Source organism: Strongyloides ratti (assembly GCF_001040885.1).
Source record: "Strongyloides ratti genome assembly S_ratti_ED321, chromosome : 1".
Classification (NCBI taxonomy): domain Eukaryota; kingdom Metazoa; phylum Nematoda; class Chromadorea; order Rhabditida; family Strongyloididae; genus Strongyloides; species Strongyloides ratti.
Window position 1 is genome coordinate 854,126 of NC_037307.1, and position 19,314 is coordinate 873,439.

The 19,314-nt window shown below is 25.0% G+C and overlaps 10 protein-coding genes across 10 annotated transcripts; 5 read left to right on the top strand and 5 right to left on the bottom strand.

Moving 5' to 3' along the window:
• Positions 1-384: 384 nt before the first annotated feature.
• Positions 385-948, top strand: SRAE_1000027100 (Hypothetical protein; the record flags this gene model as incomplete). The annotated part of the gene is made up of 2 exons (XM_024647083.1): positions 385-410; positions 459-948. The coding sequence occupies 2 exons, from the start codon at positions 385-387 to the stop codon at positions 946-948; spliced, it is 516 nt and encodes a 171-aa protein (XP_024501197.1).
• A 174-nt stretch (positions 949-1,122) lies between these two features.
• Positions 1,123-3,429, bottom strand: SRAE_1000027200 (Ribosome-releasing factor 2, mitochondrial; the record flags this gene model as incomplete). The annotated part of the gene is made up of 2 exons (XM_024647084.1): positions 1,123-3,327; positions 3,367-3,429. The coding sequence occupies 2 exons, from the start codon at positions 3,427-3,429 to the stop codon at positions 1,123-1,125; spliced, it is 2,268 nt and encodes a 755-aa protein (XP_024501198.1).
• A 131-nt stretch (positions 3,430-3,560) lies between these two features.
• Positions 3,561-4,520, top strand: SRAE_1000027300 (Peptidyl-prolyl cis-trans isomerase CWC27 homolog; the record flags this gene model as incomplete). The annotated part of the gene is made up of 2 exons (XM_024647086.1): positions 3,561-3,602; positions 3,648-4,520. The coding sequence occupies 2 exons, from the start codon at positions 3,561-3,563 to the stop codon at positions 4,518-4,520; spliced, it is 915 nt and encodes a 304-aa protein (XP_024501199.1).
• Positions 4,521-4,672: 152 nt separating this feature from the next.
• On the bottom strand, positions 4,673-5,694 carry SRAE_1000027400 (Fibrillarin; the record flags this gene model as incomplete). Its single annotated transcript, XM_024647087.1, has 2 exons — positions 4,673-5,604; positions 5,649-5,694. The coding sequence occupies 2 exons, from the start codon at positions 5,692-5,694 to the stop codon at positions 4,673-4,675; spliced, it is 978 nt and encodes a 325-aa protein (XP_024501200.1).
• A 1,153-nt stretch (positions 5,695-6,847) lies between these two features.
• Positions 6,848-7,441, bottom strand: SRAE_1000027500 (Netrin domain and Proteinase inhibitor I35, tissue inhibitor of metalloproteinase family and Tissue inhibitor of metalloproteinases-like, OB-fold domain-containing protein; the record flags this gene model as incomplete). Its single annotated transcript, XM_024647088.1, has 2 exons — positions 6,848-7,347; positions 7,399-7,441. 2 exons carry the CDS (start codon positions 7,439-7,441, stop codon positions 6,848-6,850), a joined length of 543 nt encoding a protein of 180 aa, XP_024501201.1.
• A 677-nt stretch (positions 7,442-8,118) lies between these two features.
• Positions 8,119-8,382, top strand: SRAE_1000027600 (Hypothetical protein; the record flags this gene model as incomplete). Its single annotated transcript, XM_024647089.1, has 1 exon — positions 8,119-8,382. One exon carries the CDS (start codon positions 8,119-8,121, stop codon positions 8,380-8,382), a length of 264 nt encoding a protein of 87 aa, XP_024501202.1.
• A 348-nt stretch (positions 8,383-8,730) lies between these two features.
• SRAE_1000027700 (Hypothetical protein) lies at positions 8,731-10,351 on the top strand (the record flags this gene model as incomplete). The annotated part of the gene is made up of 2 exons (XM_024647090.1): positions 8,731-8,775; positions 8,843-10,351. The coding sequence occupies 2 exons, from the start codon at positions 8,731-8,733 to the stop codon at positions 10,349-10,351; spliced, it is 1,554 nt and encodes a 517-aa protein (XP_024501203.1).
• A 1,784-nt stretch (positions 10,352-12,135) lies between these two features.
• Positions 12,136-13,146, bottom strand: SRAE_1000027800 (F-box domain-containing protein; the record flags this gene model as incomplete). The annotated part of the gene is made up of 2 exons (XM_024647091.1): positions 12,136-12,539; positions 12,591-13,146. The coding sequence occupies 2 exons, from the start codon at positions 13,144-13,146 to the stop codon at positions 12,136-12,138; spliced, it is 960 nt and encodes a 319-aa protein (XP_024501204.1).
• A 4,282-nt stretch (positions 13,147-17,428) lies between these two features.
• SRAE_1000027900 (Ubiquitin fusion degradation protein 1 homolog) lies at positions 17,429-18,664 on the bottom strand (the record flags this gene model as incomplete). Its single annotated transcript, XM_024647092.1, has 5 exons — positions 17,429-17,440; positions 17,560-17,584; positions 17,750-18,270; positions 18,327-18,482; positions 18,533-18,664. 5 exons carry the CDS (start codon positions 18,662-18,664, stop codon positions 17,429-17,431), a joined length of 846 nt encoding a protein of 281 aa, XP_024501205.1.
• A 176-nt stretch (positions 18,665-18,840) lies between these two features.
• SRAE_1000028000 (Mitochondrial import inner membrane translocase subunit Tim9) lies at positions 18,841-19,139 on the top strand (the record flags this gene model as incomplete). The annotated part of the gene is made up of 2 exons (XM_024647093.1): positions 18,841-18,962; positions 19,016-19,139. The coding sequence occupies 2 exons, from the start codon at positions 18,841-18,843 to the stop codon at positions 19,137-19,139; spliced, it is 246 nt and encodes an 81-aa protein (XP_024501206.1).
• Positions 19,140-19,314: the final 175 nt, after the last annotated feature.

Sequence of the window (19,314 nt, forward strand, 5' to 3'; positions counted from 1 at the left end):
AAAGAAAAAAAATTTTTAAAATAAAAATATTCAAGTCTTATTATTTTTAATTATTTTAAAGTATATTCCTAAAAGACAAAGAATTTGTTTTGTAAATATGTTTACTCAATTATATTTGTAACTATCAATAGATTGTAGTAAACAAGTTTCAGGAAAAAATTTGTAAATTTTTAAGTACGAGAAAGCTAGAAAAACTAGTACTTAAATTGAAACTTGACTAGTTTTTATTATGTTATCTAAGAGGAAATTTCACCCACATAATTCACACCTCTAAGTAATTATCTGAACTTTTTTTCACATTCAAAAAGTATTTAAGAAATAAATCATGAAAAATTATTATCATAGTATCTCACTAGCAATTAATTCAATCTTATTTCTACTAATATGGCCACTTTCAAATCATTAGCTATGTAAGTATAAATTATTTCACTATTATTTTTTAACTATATATATTTTAGCTTTTTCTGTTTAATTTGCGTATTAAATTCTCAAGTTATTTTAAATCCAAGATTTGCCTACGCTGGAGCACCAGTTGTAGCAGCACCTGCACCAATTGTTGCAGCACCAGCTATTCCAGCTACAGTTCCAGGAAGTGATGGAAAACAACCACTTGTAAATAATGGAATTGGATTATTAACACAATCTGCTCCTCTTGTTAATGCCCCACGTGTTACTGCAATTGCTGGAGTTCCAGCTGCCATTCCAGTTGTTCCAGCTCCAGTTCCAGCCGCTATTCCAGTTGCTCCAGCTCCAATTCCAGCTGCTATTCCAGTTGCTCCAGCTCCAGTTCCAGCAGCCGTTCCATTTGCTTCAGTTCCAGCTGCCATTCCATTTGGTGCTAGAATACCTGTTGCCGCTCCTGTTGCAGTTGCTGCTCCAGCTGTCATTCCAGGATATGCTCCATTTGCCAGAGCTGCTGTAGTTTACGGATCAAACAAAAGTGCTTAACTAAATTTTATATACTCAGATGATAGAAAATTAATTCTTTCAAAATAATGTTGTACATATTAGAAAGTTTATTATTAAATAAATTTTACCATATTTTTCTGTAGAATAAAAAAATAAGTATATTTCAGGTAAATTACCAATAACAAAATTTTCTATGAATAAAATATTAATTTATTATCGTTTACTAACTAATCTATTTGTTTCAGCTTCTGAAACATATTGATAACCTTCAATGGTAAAATTAAAAGTAATCATTCCAGAAGCAGCGCTTCTAACAGCTTTTGATAAATCGGTAGTTTCAATTAAAGGCATAAGAGCAGTAATATTGATAGTTTTATGTTTGTTGCTAGTAGATTCACCTTTGACATCTAAAATTTCAGCTCTTCTTTTATTTAATTCATGAAGAACACCACTAATGGAAGATTCTGCAGCATCATCATATACACAAATATTCAATTTAACATAAGGTTCTGTTAATTTCACTTCAGAATTAATTAAACATTTTTTAACACATTCATTTGCAGCTGCTGAAACTAAAGAAATATTTATTTTATTTCCACTTGTTTTAAAATGAGTTACTGTAATTTCAACATCTTCAACAGGAAAACCAAGTAATGGACCATTATATAAAGCATTTTTACAACCTGCATTAATTGCTTTGTACCAATCAGGACGTATAGAATTTGGAAACATATTATTTTGGTATTCAGTAGGTAATTTAACATCAACATTTTTAAATTTTCCACAATTTTTTTTCGGTACAATTTTCATTCCAATTTCACAATGTTGTTTTTTATTTCCATCACCAAATGTGGTTTCAACAAAAGCTGAATCTTCAACTTCACATGTAACTACTTCACGATAACTAACTTGAAGTTTACCAAGAAAAACATCTAAACCATAGTGTCTTTTAAGACGATCTTTTATAATTTCAATATGTAACACACCCATAGCTTCTAAAATAGTTTCACCACTATTTTTATCATATGAAATTTTAACAGATGGATCTTCTTTACAAATTTCTTCTAAAGCTCTTTCAAATTTTGTCATAAGTTGTTGACTTGGTGGTTCAATTGAACAATAAAACACTGGATCAGGTGGATTTATTCCTAAATATACGACACCATTTTCATTTTCAAGAATAAATGTTTTTTCTATATCTGGAATGGCATCATTATCATATTCATTTCTTAAATTTTTTAGACCATCTTTAAAACATTTAACATCTTCAAATAAACTTTCACCAGTTCTAGTTTCTTTTAAACCAGTTATCACAGCGATGTTTCCTTCACTAATAGTTGGGGCAGAAACAAATTCATCAGAATATGGAATATATATTTTAACTTTATTTTCATACTCTTGTCTATTACCATTATATAATATTGAATTATTTTTTAATGTCCCTGTGTAAATACGTGTATAAAATAATTGTCCAAGTTTGTCATCATGGCCAATTTTAAAAACTAAACCTGACATCTTGTCATTAAATATTTTCTTTGATAATAAATTTCTTTCACAAGGTGTTGGTAAATAATCAACGATCATATCTAATATTGGAAAGACACTCATTGTTGAATTTAGTGCAGAACCAACACCAAGAGGATACAATTTTTTTTGGAGTGTTTGTACACGTAATTCTGACTTTAAAATATCTTTTTCAATAAATTCAACTCCATTTTTTAAAAGGCTATCAGATAAATCATTATTATTCTCAACAATCTTCGAAACCATGTTTTCTCTTTCATTCAAATATAAATCATAATAATTTTTATGTTTATCCTTGTCAATTTCAATCCATTTATTACTGTCAAAAGTTTCCAAAATTTTGCCATTCATTAAATCTAAAATTCCAACACATTTTTTTCCTTCACCTATTTTAATTGTTAATGGTACGACATTAATATCTAACTTATTTTCAATACTATTAATAGCCATTTCATAATCACTGTTAGGTTTATCCATTTTATTTAAAAAAAATATTGAAGGAATATTAAATTCTTTACTTTGTCTCCAAACAGTCAATGTTTGTGCTTGAACACCAGCAGAAGAATCTATTACTGTTACAACACCATCTAACACTCTTAAACACCTTTCAACTTCAACAGTAAAATCAACATGACCAGGAGTATCAATTAAATTAATTCTATTTCCACTCCATGGAAAAGTTACAGCTGCAGATTGAACAGTTATTCCTCTTTCTCTTTCAATATCTAAGAAATCAGTTATTGTATTTCCACAATCTACATCACCAACCATTGTTGTTGTTCCGGATAAATATAAAAATCGTTCCGTTAATGTTGTCTTTCCAGCATCTACATGAGCAACAATCCCAATATTATGAATTTTTGATTTCTCTGTGTTTAAAAGTGAAGAAGGTTTCTAAAGTATATTTTATATAATTATAAAACAATTTATTACCTTCATAAAATTTCGAACATATGAAAAACATCTATCCTGAGATTTCTTTAAAATCCTTTGCATTCTGATTTAATTCTACATCAAAGAAATACACTTTTTCCCCAAATTAAAAACATTTGTAATTTTTAAATGTTTTACAAAATAAATTGGAATATAGTGTACCAGGTGTTTGAAATTATCTTCATAAAACCGCGATGGCTGATAATGAAATTAATAATTCTAAAGAACACTTAGAAGTATGTTTTTAATTATTTTGTTATATATAATAATATTCTTTTTAGAATGATGAAACTAAAAATAAAAAAGAAATTAATGAAACTAAAGGAAAAATTCGAAATACAATGTTGTTATCCTTTGGAGATGAAATGGAAGAGGAAGATGAATTTTCAATAAATCTTAAAGGAAAGGGTAAAAGTGCTCATGATCTTTTAAATGATGAAAAATTGTCTAAAGAAAAGGCACTTGATATAAGCAAATTTGGAAATCAAGCAAATTCTGTTTCAACTACTACAGGATTTAGAAAGAAGAAAGCTAAAAAGGAAAAGATTGTTGAAAAATTAGATGAAGATGTAGATTTACATAAATTGGTCGATGAATCGAAAACTCTTGAAGCTGAGGAAAAGTTAAAAAGTTTAAAAGAAGAAATTAGGATGATGCAAAAGGAGTATAAAAAAAGTTTAAAACAAACTGTTGCAGAAGAGGATGAAGAAAAGAGTGAAACTGTAAAAGAATATTATAGTACAAAACTTAGATTTAAAGATAAAACCAAAAATATTCACAAATTAAAAGATCCAAGAAGAGAAGAACAAACAATGGAAATGTTAGGTAAATTTCGCAGTAAACTTCATGAATTGTCAATAAAAAAAGTAATGTCTGAAAAAAAATGCGCTGATACAGTTAAAGAAGAAGAACCTCAAAAAATGGAAGAAGAAAAATCAGATGAACGAATTCAAATGCCTAATTTGGATTGGGAAGCTGAAGATCTTCCAGATCAAGAATGGATGGTTCATAAATTTGTAGCACCGGCTCCTGATCCAAATATCACTAGAGCAAAAGATGCTAACTTAAAAGATGAAACAGAAGATTGGTATGATTTATCTGATCCAAGAAATAAAATAAATATTAGAAAACGTACGAAGCTAGATGATGACTAATGAAAGTTTGTAAATAATTTTTTTTGTGTATAAAACTTTTGTATTTTAAGCTTGAATTTATTATAAAACAGTGAATATTATTGTAGTGAATAAAAAACAAAAAAAATGTATTAACAGAAATGATAACAAAAAATTAAAAACAAAAATTCTTTTTACTTCTTAAATTGTGCAGTAATTACAGCGTGGTCTCTTTCATATGGCTCTAAACTGACTTGTTCTTTGAGTTTAAAACCATCTTGTTTAAGTTTTTGTGCTTCTTCGGCAAAGACAGCTTCTGGTTGAGCTGTACTGTCAATACAACTAGCTTTGATAGATAAAATAACATGACCTCCAGATTTGAGGAAATATTGGGCATTAAGAGATAAAATTCTAGTACTGTCACTTTGAGCAACATCTGAGAAGACATTATCAACCATTCCAACGAGCATTCTGTATTTGTGTGGATGACGAGCATCATCAACGATTGGAATAATATTTGGTCTTTTCTTAGCAACACCTAAAAGGTCACGTCCAGAACGATGTGAAAATTCAACAGCATAGACTAAACCTTCAGGTCCTACGAGATCTGAACAATGAGATACAGTGGTACCAGAGGCTGCACCAAGGTATAATAATTTTGAACCTGGTTTAATATGAACATTTTCAATACCACCCATAATAGCAGCAGCCAACTTTGATCTGAATGGATTCCAAACACGATATTCAGTACTGACACCATTAGTTTCAACAGAAACACGTTTTTCTCCATAGACAGAGTCACCTGGAACCATGTTTAAAGTGGCAAGAGCATCTTCTTTTCCTTTTACAATAAAAACTCCTTCATGACGATGTGGTTCAACAATAACATTTTTTCCTCCTCTCATTCCTAAGCCAGCTTTTGGTCCACCACGACCTCCTCTTCCACCTCTACCACCACGGCCTCCTCTATCTCCGAATCCACCACGGCTTCCTCTATCTCCAAATCCACCACGTCCTCCTCTACCACCACGACCTCCTCTATCTCCAAATCCACCACGATTTCCTCTATCTCCAAAGCCACCACGGCCTCCTTTATCTCCGAAACCACCACGACCTCTACCAAAACCTAAAAAACAAAATAATAAATATAAATACCAAAGTAAAACATACCACCACCGCCACCGCGATTATTATCTCTAAAACCTGGACGGCCCATATTTATAATAGATTATCTAAAATATTAATAAAGACAATAAATTAAATATTATGTCCTTATTTACAAAAGACTCAATTTTAAATTAAAAAAATGTAGTTTAATTCAAACAATCCTTTTGGTAAAACGTATATCTTTTGTATTAGTAAAAGAAAACAAATTTTCCAATTAAGATATATTTATGAAGTAGGTGAACTTTATGAAGCTTGGCGACATGCTTTACTTATGACATTTATAAGCATTTTTAAAGTTATACCTGATTTCACATCACAGGATCGTTATAGGTAACAAGTTTTATTTTTATTATGATAAATGTATACAATTAATAATAGATTACATATAATTTCTTAACATCATGCTGTTAAAGATACAAATAATTTTTATATTTAAACTGTGAAACAATTATTATTAAAAATCTAATAAAAGTTTAGACAACAAATGATACTATTCAATTTTGTAAGATCATTTTTTTTATTTCCAATGATAATATTTTTAAGAAAAAAAAACTAATTAAAGTGAATATTCCATTGAAAATTATATGTTAAATAATATTATTTTTACATAATATAAAGTTTTCTTTTTTTATTCATGAACAAAATAAATAAAAACATTTTGATACAGCAATAAAAAAAAATATTTAGATAAATTTTTTAAAGATTTTTTTACATCTATTAATATATATACATTTCAAATTGGTTAGTATGTTGTAGAATATATGTAATGGTATTTTTTTTTGCAAAAATATTATTTGACAATCCCTAATATTTAAAACTTTAAAAATTTAAATTATTTTAAATGAATAAAATCTGTACTAATCATTGTTATTAAACAAAATTCATGTAATCACAAAAAAACGATTATCTATATTAAAAGGAAACAATATTTTTATGAGATAAAAAATATACCAATCATTCATAAACAAATAATTAAAATCTTCTAATAATACCTAATAAATCAAAATGTGAGAAAAAAAAAATGATAGTTGCAATTTGAAGGATGAATTAATCAACAAAAGAAAACATTAATTTTTATCGTTTTTTTTTGAGATATTTTAAGTAATAATTTTCAAAATAGGTATAAATAACAGCATAAGTTTTATAATAATATTTATTGTATTATTATTAAATAATATGTTTATTTATATATTTTTATATTCTTAATTTTTAATCACTTCTTCTGTTGATTTTTGTTTAATTCCTTTCAATGTTGCAACTGGAATTGTTGGTGTTGATGTAGCATTGTTAATTTTACTAGTAAGTTTATTGTCCTTGACCATTTCATTGTTACATGGTTCATAACCATTATGTTGAAGTGCAGCTTTTTGAAGATCATCAATTTCTTTCCATTCTTGAATAATACCGACCGAAGGTTTAAGATCAGAAAGAATCTGACCACATAATGTTGTTGTAGCAATGTTATGAGATGAAAACTGTCCTGATAACAAATATTCATGACCTTTACTTAATAAATCTAATCCACAAGCAGCTGATTCAGATGGTGTATAAATATATGGTGGTAATGTTCCATTAAATCTTGATGGTGCTTTAAAAACTTCAATATGTTCAACAATATATACTATTTGATTTGAATGATAAAAAGGATGTTTTGTATCATTAATATAAACTGTTACAATATTACTAACATTTACTCGTGAAACTGATTAAATTATTTTAAAAAAAAATATTTAGAAATAATATTAAAACTAACCCCATTCAGATCGACAATAGTTGTTTTTAGCAGAATCTCGCATACATTTACATGACAAAACACTTTTGTTAGCAAAAATAAAAATTAATATCAAGAAAATAAAAAAGAAAAAATTAAAAAACCCTTTCATATTATGTGTATGTTTTCGTTACTGAGATACCTCAACTTTTATTCACCAATTAAATAACAACTGTCATCAATTATAAACTTCTCCTACCAACATATAATTTAATGATTCATATATTAAATCGATCATTACTTCAACCTACTATGCTCTATTTTATATAAAAGATAGTGATAAACATTTACCAAGTTGAATTTAGCAAATTATAATTTCATTGTAAAAATAAATTTGACAAAATGGTTATTATATTTTTATTACCATTTTCTTCCATCCTACTTTTTCTATTATTTTCTTAGCTCATTGAAAAATAAATATGACATCTTTATTTTATGATAATATAAATTGTAAATAATAATATAAATATGGTAAAAAAACTAGAAGCCATCAAAATTTGAAACTAATTGCTTTTATCACAAAATTATGATAACTTTTTCGAAGGTCAAAGAACTTTTCAATAGGAGGGTGAGACAATCTTAATTTGAGTAAAAAAAAAAGTTATTTAAGGAAATGAATTGATAATAATTGCCAATATAAAGTTTTGAAAGATGAAAATTTTTTATAATCTATGTCTTATATATATTATTATCAGTATTTTGATGATAAATCAAATACTATCTATTGACAATAATAAAAATAATAATCTTTTAAATAAGTTTAATGTTAATCAGAAGAAATTTATGCCTATTGGAAGAAGTAAAAGATATGCATCACCTTATGATTATTATAATGGATATTATGGAACACCTGTATATTATCAACAACCAATTTATTACTCACAATCCTCCTACTACAATCCATTATCAGCATTCTGTCTTTTTTGTGCCCGTCCTTCTGGTTTCAGTTTTATTGAAGTTGGCTAAAAAATACCATTAATATTTTAAAGTATTATGAGTAACTATTTTACTCATATATCTTCCTAAATACAATCATTATATTTTTTATTGTTTTTAAAAATAAAAATTTAATATTTCATGTACAATTCCATTTCACTTGAATAAAATGTTTTGATATAGAAACTATTAAAAATTTTTTTCTCTCCTCATAAAGTTGAATTAGTCAACGAATTGTTTATATAAACTCTGCCTCATATCTTGAGCAATATTTTACATAAAAATTTTAAGGTGGTGGTCCGAATAACAGATAAATATGAAAGAAAAATGATAAGAAAACAGTTCATATCTAGAAGACATTTACTTTACTAAATCATTATGGTTATTTTATATCAAGGTCCAATTTTAAGATTAAGTGGAAAAGTTAGTTTATAATTGTTATAGTTATTATTTTTATAAAAATATTTATATTATTATTATATATTTTTAGAAATGGGAAAAAGCTTGGATTATTTTAAATTTTGAAGTTAATTTTCTTCATATGTCTATTTTTAAAGATAAACATGCAAAAAAAGAAATTGAAAAACGTTTTAATTTTACAACTAATGGTGAAGATGTTCGTTTTGGATCAACAACACTTAACATTCCTAATGTACCAAAAATTGAAAATGATATAAGAGTTCATCCTTATTGTTATATGGCTATTGAAACTGAAAAATTAGTTAAAAAACGTTCAATTAAAAAAATTTCATGGTTATCATTTTATTCAACAATTGAATTGTTTAATTTTATAAGAATATGTACTTTGGCATTAAACTATATCAATACACCAGCACCAGCACCAAAATCACAAGATGATTCACTTGCTTTACACAATTACAAACCTGAGCCATTTCGTGTTCGTAATAATTGGGATCGTTTCTATGATAATCCACCATCATTCTCAACTAATTCTTTTGCAAACAAATCTATTTCTCTTGATGCTTTACATGCAATGACACAATATGAAGATTACCAAAATCGTAATCGTATACGTTCAAATAGTGAAAATAATCTGAAGAAGTTTAACTATGAAAATGAAACAGATGAATCATCTTCAATTACATATCAACCAATGCATGTTAAAGTTTCACAACCTTCTGGTGTAACAATAACTCCATTACATAGAAGAAAAGAACTTGATGAGAATAGTTTTATATTTGAAACTTCATTAAAAAATCATGTAAGACCAAAATCACAAATATATGAAAAAATGATTAAAAGGCCAATTGATAATACTCTTGATCAAACACCAGTAAGAAGAGTTGTTGATGGAAGTTATGAAAGAAAACGACCTGAATCCCATCCATCAAAATATTCTAAACATAGAAATTCTATTGATTCCAGTAACTCTTATATCTATGAACCAATGGATACACCACCTGAGGTAATATCTGTAATTTATGGTACTGATGAGAGTTCAAGAAAATATTCACCAGTTGGAATAGATTTAAATCCTATACTTTATAAAAGAATTGAAAAAGATGATTATCATCAACCATCTTATCCTGATTCAATAAAAACATTTAATAGAAGAAATTCAATGAAAAAAACTGCCCAACAATTATATCGTGTTCCGGTTAAAATTTTAAAAAATGATTTAACTTACACAAAAAATAGTGAAAAAAATAAGTCACATATAAATAATGAGCCATCATTGACAGCTATATATAAAGATTCAAATGAATCTGAAAGAGTACCAATAGAAGACAATGGTGAAAAATACTATTATGTACCACTTTCTAAACAATCTGAAATTGTTACTCAAAATATTATTACAGAATTGGAAGAAAGAATTAAAGAAAACAAAAAAATTGAAAATTATGATTCTTCAAAACAAGAAGATAATGTTGTAATGAGAACAAGAAAAAGTTCTCTTCATTCTATTCAAATTGAAGATGAAAATGGAAAACAAGAAATAATGAAAGAAGAAAGTTCCTTAGAAATAAGATATGACTAAGAACGTGAAATTTAATTTTTTTTAAATAAAAAAAGCATTAATCAAACAATTATTCTTTTACAAAAAGAAGCATAAACTTTTATTTCCTTTATGTAAACGTTTTTTTTATATAAAAGTAGTTTATTTTTATGAACATTAAACTATTATGATAAGGTTACTTTTTAACAAGTAAATATAATAAATAATACTAATTAAAGAAATTAAAAAATAACAATCACATAATATTTATTCTTTTTTTTTAAATGAATATTGAATTTTTTCAAATTACATTTTAATGCCATTTCAAAAATTATAACAAAAATGTATAGTATAATTTCATTTTTAATACAATTTTTATATTTTATATGATGAAAACTATATAAATATATAGCTTCTATTGTTATATGTATAAGTTTTAAGATGATTTACTAATGATAAAAAAAAAACATTTACACATATTTAAGATTGGTATATTATCAAGTAATAATATAGTGAATAATATGAAAAATAGAAAGAATTTTAATGTAGAATGTACAATTAATGGAATATTCAATCAAACTTTTTATAATAATAATATTTTTTAACAATAAAAATAACATTAATTACAAATGTTTATTTGATGGTATATCATTAAGAATTACAAATAAACATGTTATATGTGTATCACAAAAACTTAAATTTCATTATTGTTCTTTTCTTTACTTCAAAATTAATGATTCATGTGATGAGAAAGATAATAATAGTTGTAAACGAGCTGTTGTTGAGTGTTATCATGATATAGATACTCAATGTTTTTTAAAAAATAATAATGAAAAGTTTACTACTTATTTTAGACGATATTACAAATAAAGTCAATTACACAAAAAATTATGTATTTATTTAAGATATTAGTTTATTGACATTAAATTTTTATTTAGATACTTATTGATAAATGATTTATGAAGTGGAATAAATTAATGATTAATTAAATAAAAATTTATGATTCATACTATAATTTACATTGTAAATTTTTTCACATATTCCAATGTATTAATATTTTTTGTTGATATAGTCTGTAATTATATTGTCCTTATATTAATTTAATAAAAAGAAATAAAAAGTTCATATTTAAATATGATAATTATTATATATTAATTGTACTCATTTATAAAATAATCTTCATTGATAAAGATAAAAGTTTACAAACTAAAATATATTAAAAGATCAACTCTTCCATATACAATAAAATGTAATGTATTAATCTACAAAAAAAATTTATTTTTGAAAATTTTCACATATTTTAATTTAATATTTTTTCTTTTTTTTTAATGGTCTTAAGAAATATTACAAAAATAAATAACAATATCTTTTGATTGTGCTAATGAGTATGATAATATATTTCAATATTTTACAGTTAAAATTTCAGAAGATAAAATTATTTCAAATTTATTCTATTGAAATTGAAGAAATATTAAAATTAAATTTTACTAATATTTTTAAATATAGATTTTGAATGATATAATATTTATTATTCTTTAAAAACAATTTTTACTTAAATATAAGAGTCATTGAATATATTATTATTGAGTCAATATGTATATAAAAATATTATTTTAATAAATATAGATATATTGTATAAAAATAGTTAAATAAATTTTTTTAAATAGTAAATAGATTAAGAAATGGTTTGATTTAAATTAAAATCAAAAATAATGTTTATTATTTTATAAACATTTATAGTCTGATAATGTAATTTTTTCAAATAATTATATATTTTAATACAAAATATTTTATCTGGGATATTAAACATAATAATGATATAACATTTAAACATAAGAAGAACATATAGGTTTCCTTGATTCTTCAATATTAATATAAGCAATTCCAATGTGCATTTGACAATTACATCCTGTACATAATTTGGTAGCCTGAAAGTAATTAAAATTTCCATAATTTTGACTAATATTTGATATTATATATTTCCCACATGAAAAATGTTTCGTAATTTCGTGATGAACATCCATATCTCTTTTATATGGAAGGCATATTGTAAAATTTTTATGTAATTTTCCTTCACCTTCACATAAAATTTGTCTTGTTTTCATGTTTTGTATTAATTCAACATCAAAATCACTACATTTTGAAGATATATCTAACCATTGAAGATTATTGTTATTAAGAAATAATTTAGTTATCATTTCTGGGTTGACAAATTTTGTACATTGGCATTCTGAAATTTTTAAAAATGTCATTTTTTCAATCATTGGTAATGTATAGTTACTAAGAATAGTTTGATGTGAAAAACATAGTTTCGTTAAGTGAAAGAAAGTTACATGCTTTATTTTTTGAATAAAAGATGAAAAACTCTCCAAATTTTGGCATCTGTTAATTTCAATTTCTAGAAATCCAACATTTATTCCTGGTTGAAGGTATCGATTTAGAATATCAAATACAAAAGATTTCCCGTTTGTCTTTATTTTACCTACACCAACATTTGTAAGATCTATTCTCATAAGACAATTTTCAATTTCATTTTCTTTATCAGATTGGGATAAATTGTTGACTTGACAACTAATACATATAGGATTAATTTTATTTTCCAATAAAAAAAATCCTTCAATAATGGTATCTTTTGTTGCGTAACTTGAAATTTCAAATTCACGAACTTTTGGTTTGGGTAATGAATCCAAATTCTTAGCAACAAAAGTATAAAAAAATTTTGATAATGCTTTCACATTATAAATGGTTTTCCAATCAACCTGTTTTAGAATAATACATAATATTTCACTAGGAAGTGAAGAAAAAGAAACTTCAAAATTATTATATTTACCAGTCATCGCGTAAATACAATCGAAAATAAAAATAAAGCGTCCGTTTTTTTTACTATAATTTCGCCCGCAATAAGGTAATTCTTTTCCAAAAACTATTTTTTTTTTATCAGTATATAAATTGCCGTTAAAAGACAAAATATAAGTTAAAAAATAAAAAAAAAATTTACTTAAAAATATTTTTTAATATTTTATAATCAAATTTATTACAAAATAAGAATGTAAATTATTTAAACGTAATAAAAAAAAATATCTTTTGATCTAACCAACAAATATATATTTTAAAGTTCTTGGTAATATTGATTATATTTTTAAAAACATTAAACTTTCTTGAAGAATCATACAATATTTAGAATTTTTTTTAATGAAAAAAAATAATTTTAGTATACTTTAAAAATAATTTATTATCTATAATAAAAATGTTCTAAATTGATAATTTATATAAAACTTTCTAATTATAATTCATTTTTATAAAAAAAAAGTACTTTATTTATTAAAAGAATTAGAATTTTCTCCAAAAAAACTGGAATTATTTTTACATTGATAAAATAACGTTTATCACAAATTTCATTTAGTATGTAATAAATTTATTTTATATCACTATTAATTTTTAAAATATATATTTTGGGATTCATTGTATTTATTTAATCATGTTAAAAGACATTCATATTTATTTATAATTTTTTCGATTTTTTAGAGCAAATTCTAGAAAGATGATGTGAAGTAAATTTTTAAATTTATGTGAAAAATAACAAATAATATTAACTTTATTTAATTTCCAGTTAGATTTAGTGTATTATGTTTAAAATTTAAAAAATATAATCATTATTATCGCTTTAAAATAAATTATTCAATGTCAAGCATGATTTTTAGAATATGTTTGTCCAATTACTGAATCTCAAAAATATTAAAAAACATGAAATTTAGATTGTTAAATATATACATTTTTTTGAGAAATTTAACAAAATTATTTTTATTGCCGTATGATAAGTTTCACCTGAGATATTGAAAAGGTAGGAACAATGAATATTTTAGAAAAATTTCCGCCTTTTGTCATATCTCGCTTCAAAATAAAGATATAAACAAGCAATTTTTTTTAATCAGCTTCTATAACGTTTTCATATAGGTTCTACCTTCAAAATATTTTTATAACTTTAACGATTAATGAGATATAAAAAATGATGATAATAGATTGCGCGCGAAAAATAACCACACATCATAACTCAAGAACGATTGAGATTCAGAAAATGTTTTCAACGTGGACTATACTTTAAAAGTTAAAAGAAGCCCAGCGCACCAAGTTTCAAGTTTCTGTGAGCTTCCAAACTTGAGTTATGAACTCGTGCTCGAAAATATTTGTTAGCTACATTTTTGCTTATATCTCAAGATGTAAGCATCCTATGAAGATGGGACTAGTCTCATTCGCTTTCTCACAAAAAACTGGTCTAGAATAGTTAAATTAATTTTAAAATTCTTCAATGGATCATGAAAGGCGATTTTTGTCAAAAAATATTCCCCACTTTCGCCTTCTACTTCAAGAGTCTATAACTTTCTAGGTTTTCATTTTTACATAGCCTTGATTATATTCAAAATTCATAATTTTTCAAGGGCTATCGAATGAATATACTTTTACTTGAAAATTCCAAAAAAAAAGTTTTTTTTTATGCCACTATTGTTAATGATGATGTCGTAACTTTGGAATATTTTTGGTAGTTGATGAATTGTAGAAGAAATAGAAGATATTGCTACTGAATCTTTTTATTTTTAATTTATTTTGAAATTGAAATCGAATGAGACTAATTTTATTGCCGTATGATAAGTTTCACCTGAGATATTGAAAAGGTAGGAACAATGAATATTTTAGAAAAATTTCCGCCTTTTGTCATATCTCGCTTCAAAATAAAGATATAAACAAGCAATTTTTTTTAATCAGCTTCTATAACGTTTTCATATAGGTTCTACCTTCAAAATATTTTTATAACTTTAACGATTAATGAGATATAAAAAATGATGATAATGGATTGCGCGCGAAAAACATACACATATCATATCTCAAGAACGATTGAAATTGAAGAAATGTTTTCAACGTGGACTACATTTAAAAAGTTAAAAGAAGCCCAGCGCACCAAGTTTCAAGTTTCTGTGAGCTTCCAAACTTGAGTTATGAACTCGTGCTCGAAAATATTTTTAAGCTACATTTTTGCTTATATCTCAAGATGTAAGCATCCTATGAAGATGGGACTAGTCTCATTCGCTTTCTCACAAAAAACTGATCTAGAATCGTTAAATTAATTTTAAAATTCTTCAATGAATCATAAAAGGCGATTTTTGTCAAAAAATATTCCCCACTTTCGCCTTCAACTTCAACTGCCTATAACTTTCTAGGTTTTCATTTTTACATAGCCTTGATTATATTCAAAATTCATAATTTTTCAAGGGCTATCGAATGAATATACTTTTACTTGAAAATTCCAAAAAAAAAGTTTTTTTTTGTGCCACTACTGTTAATGATGATGTCGAAACTTTGGAATATTTTTGGTAGTTGATGAATTTTAGAAGAAATAGAGGATATTATCAACGAATCTTATTATTTTTAGTTAATTTTGAAATTGAAATCGAATAAGACTAATTTTATTGCCGTATGATAAGTTTCACCTGAAATATTGAAAAGGTAGGAACAATGAATATTTTAGAAAAATTTCCGCCTTTTGTTATATCTCGCTTCAAAATAAAGATATAAACAAGCAGTTTTTTTTAATCGGCTTCTATTACGTTTTCATATAGGGTCTACCTTCAAAATAATTTTATAAATTTAACGATTAATGAGATATAAAAATTGATGATAATGAATTGCGCGCGAAAAATAACCACATCTCATATCTCAAGAACGATTGAAATTGAAGAAATGTTTTCAACGTGAACTACATTTAAAAACTTAAAATTAGCCCAGCGCACCAAGTTTCAAGTTTCTGTGAGCTTTCAAACTTGAGTTATGAACTCGTGCTCGAAAATATTTGTTAGCTATATTTTTGCTTATATCTTGAGATATAAGCATCCTATGAAGATGAGAGTAGTCTCATTTGCTTTCTCACAAAAAACTGATCTAGAATCATTAAAAATTTTTTAAAATTCTTCAATGAATCATAAAAAGCGATTTTTGTCAAAAAATATTCCCCACTTTCGCCTTCAACTTCAACTGCCTATAACTTTCTAGATTTTCATTTTTACATAGCCTTGATTATATTCAAAATTCATGATTTTTCAAGGGCTATAAGATGAATATATGTTTGTTCCCAAATTCTAAAAAAAGGTGTTTTCATAGTATCGTCTAAAGTCAATTCAGAAATTTGAAATTATTTTTTACTAATTTTTGAATTTTTCTAGGATATGAAGATATTGTTATGGAATTTATTATTCCGGATAAATATTTCAATATAAATTTAGTGATAAAAATTTTGTTATTATCAGATAATTTTTAGATGTGATATTTTTTTAAAAGAATATCTTAGAAATTTTCTAATATTAATTTTATGTTTTAATAAAATATAGATAAAGGCAAGTAATTTTTTTAATTGGCTTATATTAATCTTTTACATATGATCTGGTTTACAATATGTTTTATTTTCATTTATTGTTGAAATTTAAAACTTAAAATTAGATAATATGTAGTCATTAATATTTTACAACATAATCATTTCAAAATAATTTAGCACAACTAAAGTATTACAATTTTGGGAAAGTTAAATATCTTATGGTATCACAAACTTTTAATTTAATAACTTTATTTTGTTTCAAAATAAATTTAGCATTTGGGTTATTTTAACCAATAAAAAATTTTTTACAATTGTTTATAGTTTGTTTGATATCAAGTTAATAATTATTTATAACACAATTTTATTTTTGACGTGTTTTTAGATTTAAAAAAATACATTTTTTACGGCTATTTAGGTATTATTTACTCATGATATTTTTTAATTACTCCTAACATAATATTATCATAACCAAATGTATAATTACGTAAATTTACAGAACACATACAAATAAACTCTGATTCTATTTTAAAAAGTAAACAAATATTTAATAACAATTAACATTAAAACTTTTTTATTATTCATTTATTTAAAGATAATATATCAAATTATATTTTTGTAAAATATTTTTAGTTTTTATTATAACATATTTACTTGCTAAAAACTTACATCAGCATAAATATACTAAAGTTTGTTTGCATTTTTTCACAAATTTTCTATAAATTATGATATCAGTTACACGGAAATTTATAAATTAATTCTTAATTATATATCTAAACATTTTTAAACGTTACTGTAGTTATAAATTATAGTTTTTTTTATTTACTTTACAATAACATACAAATTTTTATTATTCACGTGAATATACAGATAAAAAGTACATCATACTTACTTTTTCTTGTTTAAACGACATTTCACTGATAAAAAAATTTAAATAAATACTTATTTTAATAAATTATAAAAAAATAACTTATTTTCTTTGCCGTAATTTTTGACCTCTGCTTATAAATCCATCTTCAAGAATCTTTTTATTATAATCTTCAATATTTTTCTCCATAGTTATACGATTAATGTAATTATACCTGATAAAATTAAGTTTACCAGGTGTGTATGTTTCATTAACAATAAGCTCTGGTAGTGCTTTCATTTTTTGTTCTGTGCAATCAGCAGTATTTTTCTTTTTATCTTTTCCATCTAATCTAAAACCATTTCCATGAAACGATCTACTTTCGGCCTCCTTTAAACTTGGTAAATCAGGAGCATCCGGCATCTCCGTTGATGTTTGTTGCGTTTCTGGTTCAACATAACCTACTGGTGGAGCAAAATCAACGTTAATATCACATTCCACAACACAAACAGCATCAGAAGGTTTTAATTCAACGACAGAAACCTCATAATCTGTATCATTATATCGAAACGTTATTTTGTCATTGATTGAAAAACATGAATATTTTGCAAGTTCTCTCTCTAAAACAGCTCTTGGATCACTAATTTCTAAGAAATCAGTTGACTGCGGTTGCAATTTAGCATATGTTGCTCTTGGTAAAGATACATACTTTATACGTATTATTACACCTTCACTCAATTTTAGTTGACGCATCATCTAAATGGTTTATAAAAATTTTTATTGCACTAATATTTTTTAAAATATAAACATACCCATATTGGAAGATAAATTTTACCCTCTTCAGCAGTAAATTCCATTACTCCACAATGAGTAAATTCATTGGTTTCTTTGTTTGAAATTTTAAACATCATTGGATATTCGATATTTGAATTCATTAAATGATCTAATGCACTTGCAGGAAGAAATATCTAAAGAGATTTAAATATTTTGATAAAAAAAATAATAATAATAAACATACTTTTCCGGAATAATTATACTGATTTGCTTTTTCTGGCTCACAGAAAGGATAATGGCGCATGGAAAAACATCTTAAATCTGCTTTATAAGGCCATGAAAGTATGTTAATATCATCAATAGTTCCACGATACATGTTGAAATAAATGCAATAACAGTTGCCACAAAAATAACAGAAGAGTAGACAGAAAAATTTTTAAATTAATCTTACAACGATTCACATTACCTTCTTGGTAGAATGTTTCGTTTAATATTTTTTTTATATACTTCAATAATTAAATTTATATTTTTTTTTATCAATAGATTTTAAATATGGCTACACCAGGTGCTCCAGGTACAGAAACAGATATGAAAACATTCAAAGATTTTCTTATGCAATATAATATGGTATCGGAAAATTGTTTTTCACATTGTATCAATGATTTAACATCAAGGTATAGTTTATTTTTTAAATTTAAATTTTCAATTTCTTAACTAATATTTTTAGAGATGTTACTGAAAAAGAAGACAAATGTTCGAAAAATTGTTTGGATAAGTTTCTAAGAATGACACAACGCCTTAGTACACGATTTGCTGAACATCAATTATTAAATGCACAGACTCATTCATAAGATTTTTGTTTCATAACGGAAAATTTTGTATAAAATTATTATATTTAGATTTTTGTTAACTTTCTCTAAAATAAAAATTAACTAAATAATTTTAAGAATCTAATTTATTAAACTAAATACAATTAATCAAAATTAAATTAAAATATTTGTTCGATGTTTAATTTGGTGGGCCCCA